Source organism: Amblyraja radiata, chromosome 1 (genome assembly GCF_010909765.2).
Source record: "Amblyraja radiata isolate CabotCenter1 chromosome 1, sAmbRad1.1.pri, whole genome shotgun sequence".
Lineage (NCBI taxonomy): Eukaryota > Metazoa > Chordata > Chondrichthyes > Rajiformes > Rajidae > Amblyraja > Amblyraja radiata.
In genome coordinates this window covers 4,709,119-4,734,219 of record NC_045956.1, presented here as the reverse complement: position 1 = coordinate 4,734,219, position 25,101 = coordinate 4,709,119, and the positions used below count along the sequence as shown (strand labels likewise).

Sequence of the window (25,101 nt, the reverse complement as noted above, 5' to 3'; positions counted from 1 at the left end):
TCCTTTATTTCCAGAGAAATCCAATGCTTTTCTTGAAGAAGACTTTGAAATATTCTTAAATCTTTATTTCTTCTCAAGATAATGCTGGATTAGTGTATGCTTCTGCCTACTCCATGTAGCTGAGTAACTTTAACTATGACCATACTGTTGGTGACATTGGCTTGGGAGAGATCACTGATGTGGGCTAACTTATTGATTTGGAGGATTTTGCAAAGACAATATTGGTGGTATATTTCCAGTGCATCCTGTTAGTAGCTCAGGACTCGGAAGGGTGTTGGAGAGCAGGGATTATGGCTGAGTTTTGTCTGTAATGAGGTCTTAAAGTTCAATCCCCCTTTTCCTCAGTTGGCCAGAGACAATGCTGGAGCATTGAAAGTTGCAGTGAACTTTATCATCAATGTCAGCCGTTACCGCTCTAACTCCTCGCATTAAAACTGAACTTCCAAAGCCCATAATGAGGCAATTCTGTTCAACACTGTGGGTATTCACTTTCCTGATGTAAATTGCAATTGGAAGCACTTACATTTTTTAGTCTCTGTAACATCTGGAAAAATGGTCTTAATCATTCTGTTTGTGAAGGGAACATGCTAACTTGTACAGAAACTATTGCCATCATGCATAAAAGTAAAGTATTAAGAGTTGAAATAAGTGCCAGTATGGCAGGCCACCAGCAAGAATTTAAGGTGATTCAAACCACATTGGACATTGCTGCATATTGAATGCTGAGCGCTGTTACTTCATTCTATGAATTTTATTTAAGATAAATCACAATTATTTGTTTTCACCATATTTGTACTTGTCCAAAGTCTGCTTGCAATGTAGTCAAAAGCTTGATGATAATAACGTCACAAAATGAAGGCTGGAATATAAGCTAGATACTCCAGATGGTATATCCAAACAGATTCCAGGCTGTCCTTAGTGTTAAACAGATAATATTGACAAAATATAAAGTGATTATGCACTTGAGTATTGAGTATTGAATACCTGGAGTATTGTGTGCAGTTTCGGTCCCCTAATTTGAGGAAGGACATTCTTGCTATTGAGGGAGTGCAGCGTAGGTTTACAAGGTTAATTCCCGGGATGGCGGGTCTGTCACATGCTGAGAGAATGCAGCAGTTGGGCTTGTACACTCTGGAGTTTAGAAGGATGAGAGGGCATCTCAGTGAAACATATAAGATTGTTAAGGGCTAGGACACACTAGAGGCAGGAAACATGTTCCCGATGTTGGGGGAGTCCAGAACCAGGAGCCACAGTTTGAGAATAAGGAGTAAGCCATTTAGAACGGAGACGAGGAAACACTTTTTCTCACAGAGAGTGGTGAGTCTGTGAAATTCTCTGCCTCAGAGGGCGGTGGAGGCAGGTTCCCTGGATGCTTTCAAGAGAGAGCTAGATAGGGCTCTTAAAAATAGCGGAGTCAGGGGATATGGGGAGAAGGCAGGAACGGGGTACTGATTGTGGATGATCAGCCATGATCACATTGAATGGCTCGAAGGGCCAAATGGCCCACTCCTGCACCTATTGTCTATTGTCTATTGGACTCAAATTAAAGCATTTCTTTAAACCGTGACCCTTCAGATATCCTGCATTCTGAAATAAACATTCAACCTATGTGCATTATGGATTAGGAAAAAAAAAGGTTTAGATATTACAGTAAAACTCTACATTTCTCTGGGACACGATGGTTCAGAGGATTTTTATACTGCCGCATCACTTCAAAGACCAGAGCTTCAATCTCGTACACACTGAAGATTCAAGCTCAAAGACCCCAATATAAAACAGAGCAAGCTGATGGGTCAACTTCTCATCAAAATAGTAATTCCATTCATGGAGTCATAGAGTCATGCAGCCCAGAGACAGGCCCTTCAGCCCAACTCACCATGCTAACCAAAATGCTTAAAAGGTGGAATGTTACCATGCTACTGCGAAGGGGGAAGCCAGACACTCTTGGACCACAAGGATGGTTGACTTAGGAGATCAACAAATTATTACATAGAAACATAGAAACTTAGAAATTAGGTGCAGGAGTAGGCCATTCGGCCCTTCGAGCCTGCACCGCCATTCAATATGATCATGGCTGATCATCCAACTCAGTATCCCGTACCTGCCTTCGCTCCATACCCTCTGATCCCCTTAGCCACAAGGGCCACATCTAACTCCCTCTTAAATATAGCCAATGAACTGGCCTCGACTACCCTCTGTGGCAGAGAGTTCCAGAGATTCACCACTCTCTGTGTGAAAAAAGTTCTTCTCATCTCGGTTTTAAAGGATTTCCCCCTTATCCTTAAGCTGTGACCCCTTGTCCTGGACTTCCCCAACATCGGGAGCAATCTTCCTGCATCTAGCCTGTCCAACCCCTTAAGAATTTTGTAAGTTTCTATAAGATCCCCTCTCAATCTCCTAAATTCTAGAGAGTATAAACCAAGTCTATCCAGTCTTTCTTCATAAGACAGTCCTGACATCCCAGGAAACAGTCTGGTGGTTGTTTTGAAGGATTAAATTGTGTACTTGTTGAAGAATGAAGGAAGCTTGCTAAGCATCCAATCCAACTGCATATATTACTGTTACGATATACAAATTATGAAGAGCCAATAATATTTTTTCTATATGCATCCCATCTCCATAGCTGGCTTCAGGGTAAATCTGGATCTGTGCTGAACATACATTATCTCTTGAGGTGGCATTCTATACCGGGCTTTCTAAAGTCACAGACTTGAGAGGTCAAAAGTAGCGGATCTCAGATGGAACTGATTGCTATGAATAACTACCATAGTTTCGCTAAATGCAAAAATGAATAAAACCGACCTTTAGCCATTCGTCTTTTTTCGAGTCTTTGGCTTCTCCCTTCAGAATAACATGGTACCATTCCAACTTCTCCCTTCAGAGTACCCTTCCAACTTTAAATCAATTTATTGGGCTCAACACTCCCAGTGTGCCTCCACTGGAGCTGGCTGCCAGCCCCCATTGTTAAAATAACTCTTGCTCTTGGATTAGGAAATCATTAAAGCTCTCTCCATTAAGCAGCCAGGGGTCTCATTTCACCCAACAGCAAAGCAAAATCCCTGAGAATTCAAGCACATACACTTTTTATTGCAAAATTCCCATTCAGTCTTTGCAATTTATGACACTGGGAACTGCCACATTTTGACTTCAAAATTGTATCCACACTAATAACCATAATTACAGAACTAACAAGACTGAGTGATACCAGTATCCTGACTAACACATACCAATGGAATGTTCGTTACTTTATGTTCATGATATTGGAATTCCCTCTTACTCATCTATCTGTAAAATACCTCATGGCTTTAAGAAACACACATACTGAACTAGCAGCTGGATGCAAAGTAATTCACGATCAAAGACATTTTGCTTTGTGTGAATTTGTCATTTAATGCCAGGTTATACTTGTGGTGGCAATGATGAGTTTACCTTAGACAGCATTGTATGCATAAAGGTGTGAGATCTTCCATTAATGACAGTTAAGATCATCCAGTGTATGCTTATATGATAGTGTAACCTTCTAAGTGAAATAGGGAAGGGACAACAATATCCCTTTGTGACCAAGAATTGGATATTTGTGGATCTCAGAAAACGGTACACCTGTAACCAGCCTTAGGAGGTGCGGGGCCCAATTGGGAACAATTTTGTGGAGCCCCAGGTTCCCAGCCAAGGTCTGTAGAATCATAGAAATACAAATAAAGTATATTATAGACTTTTTATCTCTATGGTAGAATGGAAAGTAATCAAAATGTGCGCTTAAAAAGTGCCTGCGAGTTAATGGACCAAACAGATCTAAGCTACATTTTAAGATAAAATTGTAAGCCTACAAGTAACAAACAAAATGTGTAGATCACCACTGAAAAGTACATAGAGAGTAGATTACTCTAGCGCGGGGCCCCCTTTGGCGCGGGGCCCTATTGAGAGCAATTGGCCAATTGGCTTAAGGCCGGCCCTGCCTGTAACCCCAGATCTTTCTGTTCAACGATGCCCTGCGGGCCACTACCATTTATTATATAAGCCCTGCACTGGTTTGACATAGCAAAGTGCAACACCTCACACTTGTTAAAGTTGTCTTGCATTCTTTCAAAAACTCAGCTTGGACTGTGTGATCATCAACAGAGAAAGGGAAAAAACACTGCTGCGCAAGCCAGGCAGCAACTCTGGAAGGAAATGGATTTGTTTATTTATTGTCACGTGTACCGAGGTACAGAGAAAAGTTTTTGTTGCGTGCTAACCAGCCAGTGGAAAGGCAATACATGATTACAATTGAGCCATTCACAGTGTACAGATACACGATAAGAGAATAACATTTAGTGCAAGGTGATTGAGGCAGTGATTGTGATTGAGGCAGTGCAGCGTAGGTTCACGAGATTGATCCCTGGGATGGCGGGACTGTCATATGAGGAAAGATTGAAAAGACTAGGCTTGTATTCACTGGAGTTTAGAAGGATGAGGGGGAGATCTTATTGAAACATATAAAATTATAAAAGGACTGGACAAGCTAGATGCAGGAAAAATGTTCCCAATGTTGGGCGAGTCCGGAACCAGGGGCCACAGTCTTAGAATAAAGGGGAGGTCATTTAAGACTGAGGTGAGAAAAAACGTTTTCACCCAGAGAGTTGTGAATTTATGGAATTCCCTGCCACAGAGGGCAGTGGAGGCCAAATCACTGGATGGATTTAAGAGAGAGTTAGATATAGCTCTAGGGGCTAGTGTAGTCAAGGGATATGGGGAGAAGGCAGGCACGGGTTATTGATAGGGGACGATCAGCCATGATCACAATGAATGGCGGTGCTGGCTTGAAGGGCCGAATGGCCTCCTCCTGCACCTATTTTCTATGTTTCTAAGGTAAAACCAGTAAAGTCCGATCAAAGATGATCTGATAGTAGTTCAGAAATTCTCTCTGATTGCAGTAGGATGGTTCAGTTGCCTGATCACAGCCGGGAAGAAACTGTCCATGAATCTGGAGGTGTGTGTTTTCACACTTCTATATCTTTTGTTTGATGGGATGGGGGAACATATCACTTTGGGACCCTTCTTCAAATCTACAAAAGTTTGCTTAGTACCTCTCACTTTTTTTTGCTCAAGATGCCAGCATCTAAATTCTTGTGTGTCTCTGAGGAGTGTTCGTTGCATAGCCTCATGCCTTTAGTTTGGGGTTCTGCTTCCTTTGACTTTCTGAAAGATTTTTTGCATGATATATATTTTTTTTGTTTCATGCTCTCAACTTTTTCTGACCGAGTGAAATAGTTTATTGTCACTAAAAGACTTCAGGCGGTTTTGTAGATGACTAAGAGACCCTCGGCTGTTCTTGCTTTAGTTGGAAAGTGCCAAATTGAATCATAACCACAGATTTTGAGTATGTTGTTGTGATTGCAGCCACCTCATGAAGAAGATAATTAGAAACAGCAGTGTTAGTGAAATAGACAGCTGTGCTCTGCCCTTTACTACCACAGTATGCAAACGAAACCTTTATGAAATAATATCCATAATCATTCTAGATAGCTGAGAACTTTTTGGCAATCTATGCACTGCAGTGTCATGTTATATTGCAGTTTCCACATGATGGGAGAATGGGACACAACCCAGCATTCCTTTAACCTATCCAAAGCAATATTTCATGTATGAAAGTATACCGTACTATAAGATGTATTCACATTTATTACAGAGGTTATGTGGTGGGGAGCCAGTCGTAGTGTCAAGGAGTGTGCAAGAGAGTACAATGCAGTACTTCATCAACACAATCCATGTCATTAGACTTCAATGTGTCAAAAATAAATTACTATTTGATAGAGCAAAGCTATTCGTAGGGAAATATCTAACAGAAATATTGCTCAGGGTTCACTAATATGAAAACTTCATGAGCAGTTATTGTTTCTTTTTTTTCTTCTTTTTTTTTTCTTTCTTTTTTTTTCCTTTCAACGCTGATAACTTTAACTGTTTTTTGTTCCAGCTACATAAATTGATAACAATTGATAGAAAATAACAATTGATTGGTAAGAGCACGTTAATATGTTGGGAGCCAAATTGAAATCAGTCAACTTCATTGACCCAGAATCTTTAACAATGTTATAATTTTAGTTTGAGTTTGTTAACTCAAGCCTGAAAGCTTATCCAAACTGCTGTTCAAATAATAACTGACTGGAGGACTGGCTAAAGGTAGTCAAGCCAAGAAGTTGATTGTCAAATGTACTCACTATAATCCAGTATGAGAATTTCTTCTGTTTGAAATTTCTGGTGAAATTGAAAATATATAACTTCAGACATCTGCAATTTTGCTCACAATGCCTCACAGATACATCTATAAAGTTTTCACTTTGCTCTTTCATTACCATTGGAATAAAGATCAAGGTCAGTTAAAGTGAATCATTCCAAGTGTTTAGTTTTCAAAGAGGTACTTAGAGTGGGTAGAGTGAGTATAGCAGGCAGAGTGCGCAATAAATCACTTTGCCTACCCTGTTAGTTCTCATTTGCTGCAATCTGTTTTGTGGCACGTAAATAAGTCTCACACGGATCTCGCGGAAGGATAAATACCTTGTTGCTTCACAACACTCAAACAAATGTAAGGGGCTAGAGAATGTTACGCACCTGGCAAAAATATAGAAAATAGGTGCAGGAGTAGGCCATTCGGCCCTTCGAATCATGGATGATCATGGCTAATCATCTTGATCCTGCTTTCTCCCATATTTCTTGATTCTGTTAGCCAGAAAGATGCATCAAACTGATGATATGCATTGGGCAAACATATGTTTATTGCTCAAGGCCTGTGCACAATTGAACAGGCTTTTCACCGTTTGTACACAGAAAGGCCTCTTCTTTTATCCACTACACTCCAGGGAAGTTGGTACCTACAGGGTTAGGTTGAAGCATGAGGGTGGTAAAGAAGGTAGTAGCAACAATTTATTACATTGGAATATGTTGTGATTGGGCCAGTGTCCAGTGGGGGGGTGATATGGGCGTGGTGTGGTGGGACCAAAGAGACCCAGCAACATGGTTAAGTACAGATCTGCCAGTCTGCACAGCCTCCACCTGGTCAGATAGGTCCTCTGTAAGGTTTGTGGAAGCGTGTCCGGATCAGAGTGCTTCATAGGGACCACAGAGAAACAACGTGACTCCTTCCTCGCCTCATCCAGGAACCCCGCAAGTCCTTCCAGAGGAGACAGAAGTTCACGTGCACCTGCTCTAACCTCATCTACTGCATCCGGTCTTCCCGATGTGACCTCCTGTATATCAGCGAGACCAGGCGTAGACTCGGCGACCATTTCGCCAAACAATTGCGCTCAGTCCACCAAGGCGTGCGGAAACACCAGTTAACCATTTTAACGCCCCTTCCCGTTCCCCATACTGACCTTTCTGACCTGGCCCTCCGCCAAGGCCAGAGTGAGACCACACGCAAACTGGAGGAAAAGCATTTCATAGTCCGCTTGGGCAGCTTACAACACAACGGTATCAACATTTAATTCTCCAACTGTACATAACCTCTGCAAATCACCACCTTGCCTCCCACTTGTCTTCCCCCCCTCCCCCAGCTTATCTTGCACCTATCTCTCCACTCCCCTCCCTCTCCTCTGCATTCCTTAACAGTACTATCTAAATGGCGTCAAGTTGGGAAAAGGGGAAGTACAACGGGATCTGGGGGTCCTTGTACATCAGTCTATGCAAGTAAGCATGCAGGCACAGCAGGCAGTGAAGAAAGCGAATGGCATGTTGGCCTTTATAACAAGAGGAATCAAATATAGGAGCAAAGAGGTCCTTCTATAGTTGAGATTCTCTGCCTCAGAAGGCAGTGGAGGCCAATTCTCTGTATGCTTTCAAGAGAGAGTTCTTAAAGGTCAGGGGATATGGGGAAAAGGCAGGAACGGGGTACTGATTGTGGATGATCATAATGAATGACGGTGCTGGCTCGAAGGGCCGAATGGCCTATTCCTGCACCTATTGTCTATTGCAAATAAAGAATAGGTGATATTTTGGGTCGGGACCCTTCTCTGACCTTTGTTCAATCATTTTCCAATCACCTTCGCCTGTGTTCACCTCTGTGCTGCCATGCTTTGTCTTGCCCCTCCGCACTTGTAGCTTTCATTCTTCCCACCCATGCAATCTGTCTGAAGAAGGGTCTTGACCCGAAACGTCACCTATTCATGTTCTCCAGGATGCTACCTAACCCACTGAGTTACTCCAGCATTAGTGTCTTTCCTTCTCAATGTTTTTGTTTCCAACTCTGCACCTTACCTCCAATAGACAAACTGATGGGAGCTAATTTATTTTTCTGAACAAATGGGTAACGGTTCAATCTATGTGAGTCGCTCCAGTATGAACCATAGCAGATCATATCTCAGACGTAGCACAAAACTCTTGTTATACAGAGCAATAGTGATCGAGCTTTCCGACATGTTTCTGCGGTCAGGCCCACCTACAGCAGGCATCTCAAGGCACTGAACATATACTATCTATGCGTTCTTTGCAAAATTCCCTGAAGTCACTGCAAGGATAATGAAACATATAAGATTGTTAAGGGCTTGGACACACTAGAGGCAGGAAACATGTTCCCGATGTTGGGGAAGTCCAGAACCAGGGGCCACAGTTTAAGAATAAGGAGTAAGCTATTTAGAACGGAGACGAGGAAACACTTTTTCTCACAGAGAGTGCTGAGTCTGTGGAATTCTCTGCCTCAGAGGGCGGTGGAGGCAGGTTCTCTGGATACTTTCAAGAGAGAGCTAGATAGGGCTCTTAAAAATAGCGGAATCGGGGGATATGGGGAGAAGGCAGGAACGGGGTACTGATTGGGGATGATCAGCCATGATCGCATTGAATGGCGATGCTGGCTCGAAGGGCCAAATGGCCTACTCCTGCACCTATTGTCTATTGTCGAACTAAAGGCAACACAGTGCTGCAACTAGTAGGGCGGCTGCTTCACAGTTCCAGCAAGCTGGGTTTGATTCTGTGTGGAATTTGCACATTCTTCCCGTGTCCATGTGGGTTTCCCCCTGGGTGCTCCAGTTTCCACCCACATCCCAGAAATGTGCAGGTTGGTTGGTTAATTGACTATGGTAATTTGTTCCTATTGTATAAATGAATAGTATAGTATAATCTGAAGGGATTGATGCAATGTAGGGAGAAAACAACGGATCAGTCTTGAAATGGGTACGTTGTGGTTGAACAGCCGGTTTCCATACTGTAACCCCATGAGGTTACAAGTTTATTATTGGGTAGATCACTTCATTCGACTGCCCAATGCCAGGTGCTCTAAACAAACACAATATTCCAAACCTTGTCATGTGAAGAGATTACTAGGCAGAGAGAGAAAAGGGTTTGGAGCAAAACACAAAGTGATGGAGTAAATCAGGCAGCATCTGTGGACGGAATGGATAGGCGATGTTTCCGAGTCAGGACCCTTCTTCAGACTCAGGATTCAGAAATGTGCTCAAAGTTTCCTCGGAGAATTGTAACCCCCCCACTGATCTGTGAGATCTTCTGGCCCAGACTCGGCTTGTACTCGCTAGAATTTAGAAGATTGAGGGGGGATCTTATAGAAACTTATAAAATTCTTAAGGGGTTGGACAGGCTAGATGCAGGAAGATTGTTCCCGATGTTGGGGAAGTCCAGGACAAGGGGTCATAGTTTAAGGATAAAGGGGAAATCCTTTAGGACCGAGATGAGAAAAACATTTTTCACGCAGAGAGTGGTGAATCTGTGGAATTCTCTGCCACAGAAGGTAGTTGAGGCCAGTTCATTGGCTATATTTAAGAGGGAGTTAGATGTGGCCCTTGTGGCAAAAGGGATCAGGGGACATGGAGAGAAGGCAGGTACAGGATACTGAGTTGGATGATCAGCCATGATCATATTGAATGGCGGTGCAGGCTCGAAGGGCCGAATGGCCTACTCTTGCACCTATTTTCTATGTTTCTATGATCTCTCAAAGTGGAAAAAACTACTTTAGGGATGACATTGATGACCTCAAAGTCATGCATTTTGGAGCACAGCAAAACCCTATTTGTGCAGAGGGGAGGAAAAGTACCACCTAACAAATCACCCATTCATCTCCCTGTCCTGCCAGCTACTACCTGCCTCATGTGTTGAAACGTCTACACTTCCTACAATGGTCTCTGCCACTTCACAACCCACAAAACCAGAGTTGAAACATGTCCATCCTTGACCCTGAGGCACTGCTTAAGAAAATGAAAATGGCCACCTCACCACCTCAAATTCTTCAGTGGCATGAGATGGAGTACAGATAGAAATCAATGCAATTATTTTTCACGTTCCCTGGTATTATCTTTACCACCCAGCTACAAGGACAGAGAAATAAACAGAAAGGAAAACAACAACAGGCTAAGCTGAAAACAGAATTGAGAGAAAATATGCAGTAATCGAAGATATACACTAAGTGCTGGAGTAACTCAGCGATCAGGCAATATCTCTGGAGAAAAATGATTGGTGATATTTCAGGTTGAAACCCTTCTTCAGACTACATTTCGGGCCAGATGCGGAGAGAATGGAGCAGCTGGGCTTGTACACTCTGGAATTTAGAAGGATGAGATCTCATTGAAACATATAAGATTGTTAAGGAGCTTGGACACACTAGAGGCATGAAACATGTTCCCGATGTTGGGGGAGTCCAGAACCAGGGGCCACAGTTTAAGAATAAGGAGTAAGCCATTTAGAACGGAGACGAGGAAACACTTTTTCTCACAGAGAGTGGTGAGTCTGGAATTCTCTGCCTCAGAGGGCGGTGGAGGCAGGTTCTCTGGATGCTTTCAAGAGAGAGCTAGATAGGGCTCTTAAAAATAGCGGAGTCAGGGGATATGAGGAGAAGGCAGGAATGGGGTACTGATTGGGGATGATCAGCCATGATCACATTGAATGGCGGTGCTGGCTCGAAGGGCCGAATGGCCTACTCCTGCACCTATTGTCTATTGTCTATTGAACCCTTCTTGAGACTAATGCAGTAACCTTTCAGCTTGGTTCCTTCACCAGAGCAGTCCAGCATTTTACAAGATTTGTTTTTCAAACACAACTCATTGAAATATTATTTTTATTTATTCTTATTTTGGTTGGGAACTAACTTGCTCTAATTTATTTCAAAAATTACGTCCATTTTATATTCATGAAGGCACTGATAACTTGGGCTGAATTTTTTTCACGGACGTCAGTAGCATATACCCAAAAATAAAAACCTGTGCAGAAAAAACAGCTTGTTCAAATTAATTCAAGTTGAAAGTAAACCATGAAATATGTGCAAAAAAGAAAGAAATGCCAAGCGATGTTTTGGGATATGCTGAGCTCATAAAAAAGTGAATGGTTATATAAGCGCTTGATTATTTGTTGAATCGTTGATCTGTCACTACTGGAGGGCAATAGTTGAATTAAATTGCACTGATTATTTTGTTGTTTCAGGTGTCTTTGGAAAGCACTGTGAACTGAACAGTTACGGCTTTGAAGAGATGTCATACATGGAGTTTCCCAGCCTGGATCCAAACAATAACTATATCTATATCAAATTTTCCACCATTAAAGAGAATTCTCTGCTGATGTATAACTATGACAATCAGACAGGAAGCAAGGCTGAGTTCCTGGCCCTGGAAATAGTGGAAGGCAAGATGAAGTTCTCTTTTAACCTTGGAAGTGGAGCACACAGACTGATGACAACCAAGAGGGTCTCTGATGGACAATTTCATACTGTGGTTGCAAGAAGGGCTGGACTAGTAAGTAGCAAGTTCTCTCTTCCTGACTCCATATTGACTTCTGTGGTTCCGTTTTTTATGAGTGCGTTAATTGTATTGGGAATGAAAGGTATTTTTAATCTACTTTGGAGAATGAACTTATTATGTTGAACACTCTTGGAACTCCAGTGCGTTACCACTAATGGGAAGAACTCTGGGAAGATCTTTCCATACCTCTGTTTAATGCCTCACATTAAAATACTTATCAGGCACTGCTCAGTCTCAGTGCAATGGTTCATGCACAGAATGAAGTACCATTACACCAAAGTGATCAACAAGATTAGGGTCTTGACCCAAAATGTCACCCATTCCTTCTCTCCAGAGATGCTGCCTGTCCCGCTGAGTTACTCCAGCTTTTTGTGTCTGTCTTCGGTTTAAACCAGCATCTGCAGTTCCTTCTTACACAAGATTAATTCATGTTTTTGTTTAAAGCCCTGTTCCACGGTACGAGTTCATTCCAAGAGCTCTCCCGAGTTTGCCCTGATTCGAACTGGGAGATTTACGGTAATGGCCACTCATCGGTACTCGGGGCTCTCGTGGACATTTTTCAACGTTGAAAAATGTTCACGAGTCTTCCCGCGCTTACCTGCCGTTAGCGAGTCTTCCTGAGTACCTGCCGTTAGCGTTACGAGCCGCTAAGAGACGTCCCCGAGCTCCGACGTACCCGCTACGTTCATTCTCCGTGCTTACCACGAGTTTGATTTTTTTTCTCAGGAGAGCTCTTTGAATGAATTCGTACCGTGGGACAGGGTTTTTAGGTGTGTATAACATCAGAAGACTGGGAATGAAATACAAGTATAATATATCACTGAAGGTTTAGCATCTGAAAAATATCGTGCTAGATCACCAAACCCCAGGGAAATGTACAAAACAATGCATTTGCCTTAAAGAAAAACATCAACATCAGGCATATCATACTAATTTATTTGAATTAATTTGAATTGTATGAATTTCATATTGCTATATATAGTTTTGATTGCAAAATACTTTAAATACATATATTCCTATATACAAGTTTTTGTCTGGGAAGGAACTAAAAGTACTCAATATACATGCTGTTGAATCTAACTTTTCTTGCATCTACTGCTCTTCTCCCACTGAAACCCTGCTGATTTCCATCTGTCCTTATAAGCTCCAACACTTTATAGTAACTAATCAAACTGATTCACTGTAGACCACGATGGAAACTTGGATGCTTTTCTTCTTTGCCGCACACGAAATAGAGTGCAATTTCAAGAATATACAGTGTCCTTAAAGAGAAAATACACACAGGTTCATTAAAGGAAAATGAAAAATGCAGTATTACAATATTGTAACATCATAATAACACTTTAATCACCTTCACCAATTTCAAATGGAAGATTTGAACAAAGATTAGAGAAACTTTGTTAATTAATAACAAACCAATAATAATCAAAATGTCACATTAACCTATATAACCTCCTTCTTAATGAGTCCACACACAAGATTAGAAGTTGTTCAACCAGAGCTGGACACACTCCTCGGCATCTGCATACAATGGTGTCTGTCTTGTGCTTCTTGTGCGTGTTGGTGGAAAGATTGGTGAAAACAGGGCCGCGACGTGAATGCTCTTTCCTCGACCCCTATAACCAAGATGTTTTGCCAAAAATAACTAATTGTCTAAATGGCCTTTAGAAATTAAGCTGCAGAGCTCACAGGCTAAAACATATAACAAACTAGCACAATACTGCTTAGTTTATATGCCAGTTATGATAAACCTGCTTAATACTGCTTAGCTTACATGCCAATGTAATCAGCATTGTTTTAAACTAACTTGGACAATGGATCTTCTTTTGTTTGGGCTTCATTTTCATGTTGGCGTCTGATCATTTTCCAGACTAAGATTTCTACACATATCTCATTGCTTCATTGACTGGCTCCTTCATCTTTAGAATGCATATGAGAGAGATTTTAATCAAAATCTGCATGTTCAAACTGTAAAGAAATGATATGGCATTATCCAATGGAAGGCATCCTTTTCTATTATTCTTCCCAGACAAAAAAATACTCTGACATCAGTGGTCCATCATTACATCATTGTTTGAAATTGCAATTCGTGAAATAGCCACTGCAACTAGGGTTTGTTCTTCTGGACAGGGCACCAGAACTTCTCAGAGTTTAGAAACATAGAAAATAGGTGAATAGGTGCAGGAGGAGGCCATTCGGCCCTTCGAGCCAGCACCGCCATTCATTGTGATCATGGCTGGTCGTCCCCTATCAAAACCCGTGCCTGCCTTCTCCCCATATCCCTTGAGCCCCTAGAGCTCTATCCAACTCTCTTAAATCCACCCAGTGACTTGGCCTCCACTGCCCTCTGTGGCAGGGAATTCCATAAATTCACAACTCTCTGGGTGAAAAAGGTTTTTCTCACCTCAGTCTTAAATGACCTCCCCTTTATTCTAAGACTGTGGCCCCTGGTTCTGGACTCGCCCAACATTGGGAACATTTTTCCTGCATCTAGCTTGTCCAGTCCTTTTATAATTTTATATGTTTCAATAAGATATTCCCCTCATCCTTCTAAACTCCAGTGAATACAAGCCTAGTCTTTTCAATCTTTCCTCATATGACAGTCCTGCCATCCCAGGGATCAATCTTGTGAACCTACGCTGCACTGCCTCAATCACAAGGATGTCCTTCCTCAAATTAAGAGACTAAAACTATACACAATACTCCAGATATGGTCTCACCAGAGCTCTATACAACTGCAGAAGAACCTCTTTACTCCTATACTGAAATCCTCTTGTTATGAAACTGAAGTTTGTGGACTTACAGTGAGGATCCTTCATCTGCAAGCATTATTTAAGACAAAGTCCCAAATTAGATGCATATTTGGAATGGCCTGTTCCACTCTCCATATGTTCTTTGACCTCCATCCCAACCCCAATCTAGCACTAGCCTTGAGAAATAGAACATGGGTTAAACCATACTCACCTAGCCATGCACAACTAGTGTATGTTCACTTCATGCTCAGTTGGACTTTGATTTCCATAACTGCTCTTGGAAAGACAGATGCTGGCAGATGTGCGGGCTTGCTCCACTGCACTGGGGTGGAAGGGGTCTCCCATGATCTTGTTGGCTCTGGAGTTGCACCTTCTGATGTATATTTCCTGCAGGGGGGCAAGTGTAGTTCCAATAGTGCGTTCGGCCGAATGCACTACTCTCTGCAGAGCCTTCTTGTCCTGGGCAGAGCAGTTCCCAAGATGCTTTCCACAGCCGCTGAGTAGAGGTAGAACTATAATTACTTAGTTTAACATAGGCATCTTGACACAATTTTCAGAACCTCTATTTTGCAGAGGTTCTCAGTGTCTGTGGTAACTGGAAGGGCAAATATTATTTAACTTTGCTAATAGAAAACAGGGCAGCAACAGCAGCGTTCACAAGGCAGCAATTAGATTGACTGCACAAGTGTTAAGCCTCTTGCATACGCAAATGAGAAGTGCAAGTGAAGTTTTAGGGTTCCCCTGAGATGTATGAGTAACTGCCGGGTCTGTGTTGCTCAGGGGATTTTAGCAAGGAACCAGCGGTCAACAATGAGTTAAGTTTTAACATTTATTCTTCAGAGTTAATTTTATTCTAAGATAATTAAGAATACTCCAACGATATCCATTGCACTCCATCTGACCAGGTTGCTCTTTCTTGGGCCAGATTTGTATGTTTAAAATGTTATGTAAGTATTTATTTCTGGAGGTGCATGATACACACCTTGTTTTTTGCCAGATTGCATTTGGCCATGCAGAGGGTAATATCTGAAGTGCTGCAGAATAGATGCAGTTTTAGCGGTCTTAGGAGATAACTTGCTGAATCCCCCAACACTGTTTTTGAAGCATTTGTGAAAGAGCCATTTGGTTAGGTTAATCAGCCATGTGTGTCTTCAAGTGTGCAGACACGTAGGAAATATATTGCCCAGATGTCACACCGTTTATAGTAAAAAACCACAGACGCTCGATGCTTTCATATGGGAATTTTCATGGAAAGCTGGGAAAAGCATTAAACTGTCAATTGTGAAAAATGACTAAGTTAGAGCATGCCAAGGCATCAAAAGAGCCGAGGCAAATAGGCTGCACTACATACTGTGCTCATATCCCATCACAGCAAGCAGAGCTATGGTACAGTGTAAGTGCAACTGTGACCACAGGTAAACCCATTCACAGATCGATCTCAATGAGTAATCCAAATGTTGAGGTAAACTATCTGTGTTAGCGGTATTTATCGGAAATCGCAACAAAAACGCACTCAAAGCTGGAGTGATTGTTACATTTCAGTTTTCAAAGAACTCATTTTTAATGACATGTATTACATTCCATGAACCTTTTGATATTGTTTTCATTTAAAAAGTGCTTGTTGATGCATTCAAGTGTGATGAACTAGTCCGCCATTATCAACATAGATGAAGATAGGCCTATCACAACAATCTGTGTTTTTAAAGAGTATACTAATTAAAATTAATTTTAAATTATGAAAAATTTGTTAGACATTTTGAGGCAGTGTGGAAACAGGCCTTTTAGCGCAACTCGCCCACACCGGCCAACATGGCCCAGCTACGCTAGTCCCACTTCCTTGCGCTTGGTCCATATCTCTCCAAACCTGTCCCATCCATGTACCTGTCTAACAGTTTCTTAAGCAATGGGATAGTCCCAGCCTCGACTACCTCCTCTGGCAGCTTGTTCCACCCTTTGTGTGAAAAAGTTACCCCTCGGATTCCTATTAAATCTTTTCCCCTTCACCTTGAACCTATGTCCTCTGGTCTTCGATTCCCCAACTCGGGGCAAAAAACACTGTGCATCTACCCGATCTATTCCTCTAAAGATTTTGAATAATTTAATTTATATATTTGTAGATAATATTGTTTTTGGCTTAAGAAAACATAAGTATGCTTTTTCGTGCCTGTATACATAATACAACTTTAAATTATACCTACTGATGTTTATGCCCGAGAGAAATCGTTACACTCTGCCACTAATGCCCGTGTCCAAAAGAAAACAAATGCAATTTGAAGCTCCTCATGAGTCAGTGATTTGGCAGAATCTGCCAGTGTTGACCTGCAGGCATCTTCATTTTATGGGTGGCACCTGAGCCAAACGATTTAAATCTTAAACCACAAAAACAGTAAAAACAAGAAAATTGATACTTTTGGGTGTAAATTATGTTGAAAATTCCCTGATACTTTGTGCCAGTTCGGCAGATGCCATTGCTATTATGGCATAAATGAGTGGAAACTTCACCCTTGCTGTGTTGAGTGCTGTATTATTCTTCATTCAGCATTTAATGCCCTTCTGTGGAAAGCAATAAATTGTATGCTAATGGCACTGTTTACAAAATTATGTACCTATGTGCCAAGCGCCCATTATCCCAAGTTGTACCCCTGAAGGAAAAAATCCACAACTCCACGATACCTAAAATGTCTGTTTATATCGCCGGATTCTTAAATTCTGCATTTTTCTGGTCCACACTTTTTAAAACTGAGAATGTGTATTTCCAATAGGCCAGATTGCAGTTGATCTGGCCTGCCACCTGCATTTGTCCAATACTTTAGCCCAAGGTCCATGCTAATCCTTTACAACTGTGTAGCTTGCTGCCTCCATTCTCAATCAATCTGCAAACTGTTTGGGTTGTGAGTATAGGAGCAGGGAGGGTCTACTGCAGTTGTACAGGGTCTTGGTGAGACCACACCTGGAGTATTGCGTACAGTTTTGGTCTCCTAATCTGAGGAAAGACATTCTTGCCATAGAGGGAGTACAGAGAAGGCTCACCAGACTGATTCCTGGGATGGCAGGACTTTCATATGAAGAAAGACTGGATAGACTTGGCTTGTACTCGAACAAGAATTTAGAAGATTGAGGGGGGAATCTTATAGAAACTTACAAAATTCTTAAGTGGTTGGACAGGCTAGATGCAGGAAGATTGTTCCAGATGTTGGGGAAGTCCAGAACAAGGGGTCACAGTTTAAGGATAAGGGGGAAATCTTTTAGGACCGAGATGAGTAAAACATTTTTCACACAGAGAGTGGTGAATCTCTGGAATTCTCTGCCACAGAAGGTAGTTGAGGCCAGTTCATTGGCTATATTTAAGAGGGAGTTAGATGTGGCCCTTGTGGCTAAGGGGATCAGGGGGTATGGAGAGAAGGCAGGTACAGGATACTGAGTTGGATGATCAGCCATGATCATATTGAATGGCAGTGCAGGCTCAAAGGGCCGAATCGCCTACTCCTGCACCTATTTTCTATGTTTCTATGCGAGGGGTGAGATGGCCTTCAGATGATGTATCCAGAAGTTGTGCCCTCAGTTCGTGCTATTGAAGTCTTGTTTCATATTTTTTAGATGCCTTTGGTAACCAGAATTGTTTTGAAATAGTAGAAATTATTATAAATAATTAAAATTAAAATTCAAAAGATCAAACTAGTGAAGAGGAAATACTACTGTTGATGAACGTTTGACGGCACAGGGCCTATATTCGCTGGAGTTTAGAAGAATGAGGGGGGACCTCGTTGAAACGTACAGAATAGTGAAAGGCTTGGATAGAGTGGATGTGGAGAGGATGTTTCCACCAGTGGGAGAGTCTAGAACTAGAGGTCATAGCCTCAGAATTAAAGGACGTTCATTTAGGAAGGAGATGAGGAGAAATTTATTTAGTCAGAGGGCGGTGAATCTGTGGAATTCTTTGCCACAGAAGGCTGTGGAGGCAAAGTCAGTAGATATATTTAAAGCAAAGATAGATAGACTCTTGATTAGCACTGGTGTCAGAGGTTATGGGTAGACGGCAAGAGAATGGGGTTAGGAGGGATAGATCAGCCATGATTGAATGGTGGAGTAGACGATGGGCTGAATGGCCTAATTCTACTCCTATCACTTATGATCTTATGATCTACTGTTACAATGCTTTTAATATGGTGAAGTAAAGAAAAAATAGTTAAAACATATGTTTTTAATTAAAGTGAGCAATGCCAATTAAAACGTGGTCACATTTGATGCGTTGTCTATTTATCTTCTACACATAACTAAAAGTCTCATCTTATATGTATGTTTGTTTGTTCCCAAAATACAGTCAAAATGGTACACGATAGCATAACAATTTTAAGGGCGTCTTACTCAGTAGCAAGTTTTGTTTGATTTTACAAAGTAATTACCTTTATAAACTTTAATTGACTTTCTACACCCTAGAGCCAGCGGAGGCGCGCCTGTGCAGCGCGCTCCCAGACCGTCAGCCGCCCCAGCGCAATTGGGGGAGGGTTGCCGGGTCAGGTATCCGCGCGTGCGCAGTTGCGGAAGGGTTGTTGGGCCCGCAGCCATTTTCAGATCGCCATTTTGACTGGCGTCACAACGGGGACCCAACGGGTCCGCGAGTCATAATTCCCTTTATTTGATTTACTTTATACCGTAAACGGCACTGCGCTCCCACTTGCCGGACCCATTAACCTAAAGCAATCACTTCAGTAGGATGAAGAAAGTCTCATGCCACAATCCTTTATAATCCCCTGCGTTTTTTCAGAATGAGATTGCCATTTGAATGAGTTAAGGGCCTGTCCCACGAGCATGCGACTGCATGCGGCAAGCGCGCCCTAACGTGGTCGCTTGAGCCGTACGGCCTCGCGGGGCCGGTCCCACTTCGATCGCCGGAGCCGTATGGAGTTGTGCGGAGCTGGTCCTGACATCGTGTGGGGCTCCGAAAAACTGACCGTGTTCAAAAATACCGCGCGGCAACGGCCTGTCGGCCCGCAGCCGCATTGAGGCCGTACACACCGCCTCAACGGGCATGCACAGCGTCTCGACGCCGTACGCAGCGTCTTGACGCCGTACGTCACGCGCGAACTTCCCGCGGACTTCGCTCAAACTTCATGTCAATCACTCGACCTCCGCGCTTCCGGTTTGGTCGCGTTTGCCGCATGCAGTCGCGTTTGCCGCATGCAGTCGCGTTTGCCGCATGCAGTCGCGTTTGCCGCATGCAGTCGCGTTTGCCGCATGCAGTCGCATGCTCGTGGGATAGGCCCTTTACTCCCCAGTTTTGAGAAGTTGTATTATAAGTGTTGTGAGACACAAAATGCTGGAGTAACTCAGCGAGGCAGGGAGCATCTCTGGGAAGAAAGAATGGGTGACGTTTCGGGTCGAGACCCTTTATCAGACAGGTCTGTAAAAAGGTCTCAACTCGAAACATCACCCATTCCTTCTCTCCAGAATTACTGCCTGTCCAGCTGAGTTATTCCTGTATTTTGTGTACATCTTTAGTGTAAACCAACATCTGCAGTTAGTTCCAACACAAAATAAATGTTGTGTTTATTTCTCCTGCTCCAATAATTTATTTCTCTTTTTTCTCACCTTGTTTGTGTTTCGTTACTGTATGGCCCTCAGCAAATCATCCCATCCAAAACAAATAAACCATGTCTTCCGTTTCAATTATGCTTCCTTTCAGTTTAATATTTTGATATCATACATGAGGTTGCAAAATCAAATATCACCCACAGAATTTCAGATTTTTTAAAAGCACACAACCTGTTGAACCTACAACCTGTACATTTTTGGAATGTGGGAGGAAACCAGGGATCCCGGAGAAAACCCACGCAGGTCATGGGGAGAACTATACAGACAGCACCCATAGCCAGGATCGAACCCAGGTCGAAAGGTGCTGTAAGCATTGTAAGGCAGCAACTCTACCGCTGTGCCACCATGCCGTATTATAGGAGCATCCCATGTAACAAACATATACGCTACCTAAACGGACTGCATGAAAGACAAATTAAGACAGTGGCTTCATACTCATCAGCATACAGCGAGGAGCAAAATTCAGAAATTGAGGGCAACATTAGCTGAGCTGATGAATTGCTTCTTGATTATCTGAATGGTGGCCGATTAGGAAAAGGGGAGATGCAATGAGACCTGGGCGTCATGGTACACCAGTCATTGAAAGTAGGCAGAAGGCACACAAAAATGCTGGAGAAACTCAGCGGGTGCAGCAGCATCTATGGAGCGAAGGAAATAGGCGACGTTACGGGCCGAAACCCTTCTTCAGACATTGAAAGTAGGCATGCAGGTGCAGCAGGCAGTGAAGAAAACGAATTGTATGTTAGCATTCATAGCAAAAGGATTTGAGTATAGGAGCAGGGAGGTTCTACTGCAGTTGTACAGGGTCTTGGTGAGACCACACCTGGAGTATTGCATACAGTTTTGGTCTCCTAATCTGAGGAAAGACATTCTTGCCATAGAGGGAGTACAGAGAAGGTTCACCAGACTGATTCCTGGGATGTCAGGACTTTCATATGAAGAAAGACTGGATAGACTCGGCTTGTACTCGCTAGAATTTAGAAGATTGAGGGGGGATCTTATAGAAACTTACAAAATTCTTAAGGGGTTGGATAGGCTAGATGCAGGAAGATTGTTCCCAATGTTGGGGAGGTCCTGAACTAGGGGTCACAGTTTAAGGATAAGGGGGAAGTCTTTTCGGACCGAGATGAGAAAAACATTTTTCACACAAAGAGTGGTGAATCTCTGGAATTCTCTGCCACAGAAGGTAGTTGAGGCCAGTTCATTGGCTATATTTAAGAGGGAGTTAGATGTGGCCCTTGTGGCTAAGGGGATCAGGGGGTATGGAGAGAAGGCAGGTACGGGATACTGAGTTGGATGATCAGCCATGATCATATTGAATGGCGGTGCAGTCTCGAAGGGCCGAATGGCCTACTCCTGCACCTATTTTCTATGTTACTATGTTTTTATTGAATGCTTTGAAATGTAAGATAATGCATGTTGGAATCATTGACTTTAAATAGTTGAGATTAATTTCAGTAAACATTAATCTATTTCATACATCCGAAAGGGACCTGAATTAATTCAAATTCAGTGAAGAAAGCAGAAATATGGGCATGGGGTGAGAAAAATAAATGATAGTTAGAATATGTGAGCTGGATGACAAGCTGAACTAAATAGTGTTATTTCATCTTGACTTGCTTACCTCAAATAAGATGAAACCACAATTCAACAGAAAATCTTTCTATGCCCTTTCTCTCCCATAATCTTGAGTTCATTATTTTTTAAGTATGATATTTATATTGTATAAACCTTATTTACTTTCAATGTGTTTAACCATTGGATTAATCTTTATGGAATTGAAAGTACACTCTCATGTATTTGACAGAACAGAATAGACCCTTTGGTCCACAATGTCTGTGCCGAACATGATATCAATATAAGCTCATCTCATCTACCGAAACATGATCCATATCCCTCCATTCCCTGGACAAATGCACAAAAAAGTTGACATACTTTTTCAAATTTGTATTTACACTGTTGCAACTGATTAGGGGGCATGCAGTCACTCAGGTGACATTGGCACTGCTCCATCTCTGCTAAAAGAAACACAAAAAATGTTTGCTGAAAGAATTAAGAGAAATTCAGGGTGTCAAAATTATTACAATAATAAAATGTATTTTGTTTAGTATGCAGGCTTGTGTGAACTAACAACATATGTCAGCATATAGAATGCAATGGGAAATATATTGTAATAACTACAGGGACATTTTGAATAGTTTTCTGTGGTTAGTGATGAAAGATATCAGTTTTGGCATCGCAGATTCTTGAGATCTATTTATAACTGTCATGTTAATAGTTTTCATTGTGTATCCAATTCTTTCAATTCTGAATAAACACAGCAAATGGCCATAATCTTTGTCCAGATTATGTCAATTAAATCTTAAGCACATTCTTTGTGATTTATTCGAATGGGATATATTAAATAGTTTTAGTTAAAAACAGGATAGTCAGTGAATCTGAAATTTGCAGTGCGTGGAATAGGTTTTATTTTGAAAGCATTAGGCATTTATTGAAAAAAAGCTTCTATCTCTATTTTCAATTGACAATAATTTAGCAATAATAAAATTACAACTTGCGTTCACATCTTTACTAATTAAACTACAAAATTGACCAGAATATTTTTGTCAAAAATGAATCTACATTTAACAGTGGCACATTTGAAATAACAGAATCTACTGTTTTCAATGGTATTACATGTACTGCAGTGTAATGTGATAAATGTAATTAGGACATGTACTTCATTTGGGGACATTTAAAATCCATTCAAGTCGTACCTTTATAGTGTAATATCACTGATGTGTTACAATCCTTGTCATTCATTACATTACAAGTTAAAATAGAGACACATTGCTTACAAAATATGCAACTTCAATATATTTCATAAAGGATGTAAGAGCAACAATAACAACATTTAAAACACATTTGGACAGGTATGTGGATAAGAATGTTTTATGACTGATATGGACCAAACACGGTCAGATGAGACTAGTGTAGATGGGGCATCTTGGTCAGCATAGGCAGGTTGAATCGAAGAGTCTATTCCCATTTTCTGTGACTCGCTACAACATAAAAAACTAGAGGGGAAGTGAGTCAGATGGATTTCAAATCACGCAGGAAGTCACAATTGATCAGAAATATATTTCATTGCCCTATTCCTTATATATGTCTTAGCCCTAAAACCGTAACTGTAATACTGTAACCTCTGGATATTGAGATAAAACAGAAAGTTCTGGAAATAACCTGCAGATCGAACATCAACTATAGAACGTTAGAACTTCTGCTTCTCTTTGGGTCCTTCTTGAAGGTATTCAGCAACAGAGCACCAAGTACTACTCAAGAAATCCAAAGCCTCACAATGCTTTCAGCTATGAAGTGTCTATCTCCTATCCCCTTACCTCAATACCAAGTGCCTGACCCTTAACCTGAGATTATGACACCTAATACTAGATCCCTTGCTAAGTATTCTAAGAATGTTGGATCATTTTTCCTTCTTCTACATTCCAGAAAATACAAATATATTCTACTCAGTTTTTCATTCAACAGCACTCTCAATCTAGGAATCAATCCAGTGATTCATAGGTTACACCTTCTAAAGGCATGTTTGTCCATTCACAGGTAAAGAGTCCAAAACAGTGCTGGAGACAAAGTTGTATGATCGCCAAATCTCAGTGTAACTCCAGCAGAACTTACAAAAAAGAATAACCTAACATTGGCCTTTCAAAGTGCTTCCTGTATTTGTGATTTATGTTTCTGTAGATTGGTTTAGCATGCAACCAATCATATATAGGTTAGCATCACTAACCCCGCCTTACTGTATCATTTATATTAACACCTACTTCCTATGCTACGCAGTTCGGTAGCAGACAGGAGTCAGTGACTACTAACATGCTGTATGTGGATTAAAGATGATCTTAAGTTACGTGTTGTGTAGATGTCATATTTACAGTTTTTATACATAAATCATTCTGCATGCCAACCTTTACTCATCTCCCATCTTTTAAAATTCTTGTCTATTTATTTAAGCTAAATGGATAATTTCACAATTCTCCATGCATATTCCATTTGTAACTCTCTTGGCCATTCTCAGAGATAGTCGATCTGCTGTTTCAATCTCCTCCTCCTCTCGGCCTTCTTTGCTACCTAAATTTGCGAAAGTTAACTCGGGCCATAGATGTTTCTTTCCTCATGTTTCCCGACTCCAAATACTTAGTGAAATTGATTAGATGTAGTGGTGGTCATTACTAGTGGACTTGCAATGAAAGAGCTATCTCTTTTGTGTCAATGTGGGCTACCACTTTACTCTCACCCCATTTTTGTATGATTGAAGGATTTCTTATTATTTCACATCTTCAAAGCATGATGAATTAGACATTTCATGAGGAGTTGTATACAGTTCAGGCATTTTACTTTGCAAGCCTTGCTATTCTAGCAAGACTATTATGGGAAATGGTCAACTTTATTGTCATGTTAAATGAAACTGAAACGTCCCTGTATTTCTCTTGACCAGGTGGCATCTCTTACAGTGGACTCGTGTTCTGAAGATCAGGAAACCGGTTATTGCACAGCTACCAGTTTGACATCAGCAAGTGATTGGTAAGAATGCCCTTTTTATAACTATATGTGGGGCGGGTAGAATGATGGGAAGTTAGAGAGTGAGCACGGGATAAAGTTAAAGATATGGGGGCCTTATCTGAACAGGAGGACCTTGTATATATTAATATTTGGAAATTTCCTGCTGAGACATCTCTAAATGCAGGCAATCCACAGGTTACTTAAAGGTTTAGTTCCTGAGAACTGTCTATAAACCAATTTTTTCCATGAGTCAGAGATGAATAATTATAATGAGGGTAGACACAAAATGCTGGAGTATCTCAGCGGGCCAGGCAGCATCTCTGGAGAGAAGGAATTATAATGAGGGTTGATTAATATTAGCATCTACTTTTTGTCTTCTCCTGTATATTTAAAATGGTACTGAATCAGATTGTTCCTTTCACTGACTAGTTCAATGACCTTAAAATATCAATGGATGTTACATTATTTGATAAAGTATTTTACAAGTGTCAGTC

At 41.5% G+C, this 25,101-nt stretch overlaps 1 protein-coding gene across 1 annotated transcript in view; it reads left to right on the top strand.

Annotated features, from left to right (window-relative positions):
- The window catches only part of fat4 (FAT atypical cadherin 4), a 368,131-nt gene that overhangs the window by 310,996 nt on the left and 32,034 nt on the right, over nt 1-25,101 (top strand). Inside the window, 2 exon segments of the mRNA XM_033015309.1 lie at nt 11,395-11,702; nt 24,543-24,628. Of these exon segments, the coding sequence (XP_032871200.1) occupies nt 11,395-11,702; nt 24,543-24,628 (394 nt within the window).